Source organism: Coffea eugenioides, chromosome 4, assembly GCF_003713205.1.
Source record: "Coffea eugenioides isolate CCC68of chromosome 4, Ceug_1.0, whole genome shotgun sequence".
NCBI classification, from domain to species: Eukaryota; Viridiplantae; Streptophyta; class Magnoliopsida; order Gentianales; family Rubiaceae; genus Coffea; species Coffea eugenioides.
Window position 1 is genome coordinate 41,154,214 of NC_040038.1, and position 2,706 is coordinate 41,156,919.

At 44.5% G+C, this 2,706-nt stretch overlaps 1 protein-coding gene across 1 annotated transcript; it reads left to right on the forward strand.

Annotated features, from left to right (window-relative positions):
* Positions 1–258: 258 nt before the first annotated feature.
* LOC113768420 (geranylgeranyl diphosphate reductase, chloroplastic) lies at positions 259–2,012 on the forward strand. Its single transcript, XM_027312768.1, has one exon. It carries the CDS (start codon positions 327–329, stop codon positions 1,731–1,733), a length of 1,407 nt encoding a protein of 468 aa, XP_027168569.1. The 5' UTR covers positions 259–326; the 3' UTR covers positions 1,734–2,012.
* Positions 2,013–2,706: the final 694 nt, after the last annotated feature.

A 2,706-nucleotide genomic window follows, 5' to 3' on the forward strand; every position in this document is an offset into this window, starting at 1 on the left:
CACATGCAAAACCAGTACAATCACTCCCCTTCTGGCCAGAAAAGAAAAGTTCACTCGTACTCCATACTCCTATTAGAAAATGCCCCCAAAAAAAATCCTAAAAAGAAAGAAAGAAAGAAAACAAATCCAAAATCTATCCTCATTATCCTCAATAAATCCTACCCCTCCATCCCCACCCATCCAACGGTCTCTATCCCAAACCATATCCATAAAAATCATCGAAAAATTCCACAAATCTTTTTTATCTTTCTAAGTTGCTGCTGGACTTCTCTTGCTCTTGGCTGGTTCTCACTTCTTTCTCAGTAAGTAAACTAACCAAAAGAAATATGGCTTCAATTGCCCTGAACCTGAAGACCTTCGTTGGACTCCGGCAAGCGTCGCCGGAGAACAACCCCATAACCGCCCTCGCAAAACCCAGCTCCACCACCACTGCCGCCCGCAAACAGCTCCGCATAAATGCCGCCAAAACCAGCCCAAAAGTCACTGGCCGCAACCTCAGGGTCGCAGTGGTAGGTGGAGGCCCTGCTGGTGGCTCCGCCGCTGAGACTCTCGCAAAAGGTGGCATCGAAACCTTCCTCATCGAGCGCAAGCTCGACAACTGCAAGCCCTGCGGCGGCGCCATCCCGCTGTGCATGGTGGGCGAATTCGACCTCCCGCTAGACATCATAGACCGCCGGGTCACCAAGATGAAGATGATTTCCCCCTCCAACGTCGCCGTAGACATCGGCCAAACCCTCAAGCCCCACGAGTACATCGGAATGGTCCGCCGTGAGGTCCTCGACGCCTTCCTCCGCGACCGCGCCGCCACCGCCGGAGCTACCCTGATAAACGGACTATTCCTGAAAATGGAAATGCCTAGCTCCAAAACAGCCCCTTACCGCCTCCACTACACCGATTACAACGCGAAAACCGGCGTCTCCGGCGGGAAAAAGACTCTGGAAGTCGACGCCGTAATCGGAGCCGACGGTGCCAACTCCCGGATCGCAAAGTCCATCAATGCCGGAGACTACGAATACGCCATAGCCTTCCAAGAACGCGTAAAAATCCCAGACGAAAAGATGAAATACTACGAGGATCTCGCCGAAATGTACGTCGGAGACGACGTCTCACCGGACTTTTACGGGTGGGTTTTCCCCAAATGTGACCACGTGGCGGTCGGCACCGGCACTGTCAGCCACAAACCCGACATCAAGAAATTCCAGCTCGCCACAAGGCTAAGAGCCAGAGACAAGATTGCAGGGGGGAAGATCATAAGAGTGGAGGCTCATCCCATCCCGGAGCATCCCCGGCCGAGGAGACTGCTGGACAGAGCCGCATTGGTGGGGGACGCGGCCGGATACGTGACGAAATGCTCCGGCGAGGGGATTTATTTCGCGGCGAAAAGCGGGAGAATGTGTGCAGAGGCAATAGTTGAGGGATCAGAGAATGGGAAGAGAATGGTGGAAGAAGGGGATTTGAGGAAGTATTTGGAGAAGTGGGACAAGACATATTGGCCGACTTACAAGGTTCTTGATGTTCTGCAGAAGCTGTTTTACAGGTCGAATCCGGCAAGGGAAGCATTTGTGGAGATGTGTGCTGATGAATACGTGCAGAAGATGACTTTTGATAGCTATCTGTACAAGAAGGTTGCTCCTGGGAATCCCATTGAGGATTTGAAGTTGGCTGTGAATACAATTGGGAGTTTGGTGAGGGCTAATGCTTTGAGGAGGGAGATGGATAAGCTCAGTGTATGACGGATTGATTAATTGTTAGTATTTGATACATTTTGTGTAATTTTTTTTTTTGAATGTGGATTGAGGAATAGTACAGTGATTCTAATTTGTGCATCCATAGTTCAATTTCATATATGATAAATCTTTATGAGGAAGGTTGTATGTCAGCTTGTAATACTGTAGTAGTAATTTGTGCTTTTCTGATCTCAAAGTGTACCAAGCTTGAAGGATCTCAAAGTTGTGTCCAACAATCACTTTGGCCTCTATGGGATAAAAGATGTGGATTCCTTTTTTCTTTTATTCTTCTTTTTTTTTGTCAAAAATTGATGTACTTATTCGAGCGAGCAAATCTTATATAATTTAACAGTATATATATACTATTAACGTAAGATGATTATATATTATTAGTGTTAGATAAATTAGCGTAAGATAATTATATACTATTAGCGTTAGATGAATGATAATCGTGCAAAATTTGAACTTCATAACTATGCAAAAGTTAAATTTTTGTATAAATTTTTTATTTGTATAAAAAATGTGGATTCAGTTTTTAAAAGTTAAAAAAAAATTTGTTTAATGGGGAAAGATATGTAAGATTTCCAACAGGGCCAATGCCTGTTTTGTGCCAATCAAATTCAAATGGACTATGAAACGTTGAAGTCTTTAAATGCTCAATTTTAGTATTGGAGGCCCAAGCTTTCAAGACGGATACTCTTCAACAGAAATCTACACCTTTTTTTACCTTCAACAAAAAAAAAAAGAAATCTACACTTTCCGTACATTTATCATTTGTACCGTTTTTTCAACTCCAGTAAATGACTTTTTGTTAAAATAATTAAATCTAATCTCAGATTAACCTCCAAAAGCCGGCAACTCTTGAAGGCAACCTAGGGATTTAACTACCCAACCCAAACCCCCCAAGAACCGATGTGGGACTACTAAACTAGACTGTAGAGCACCTGCTGCTAAGTGTGTACTAAATTGTACGGTTAAG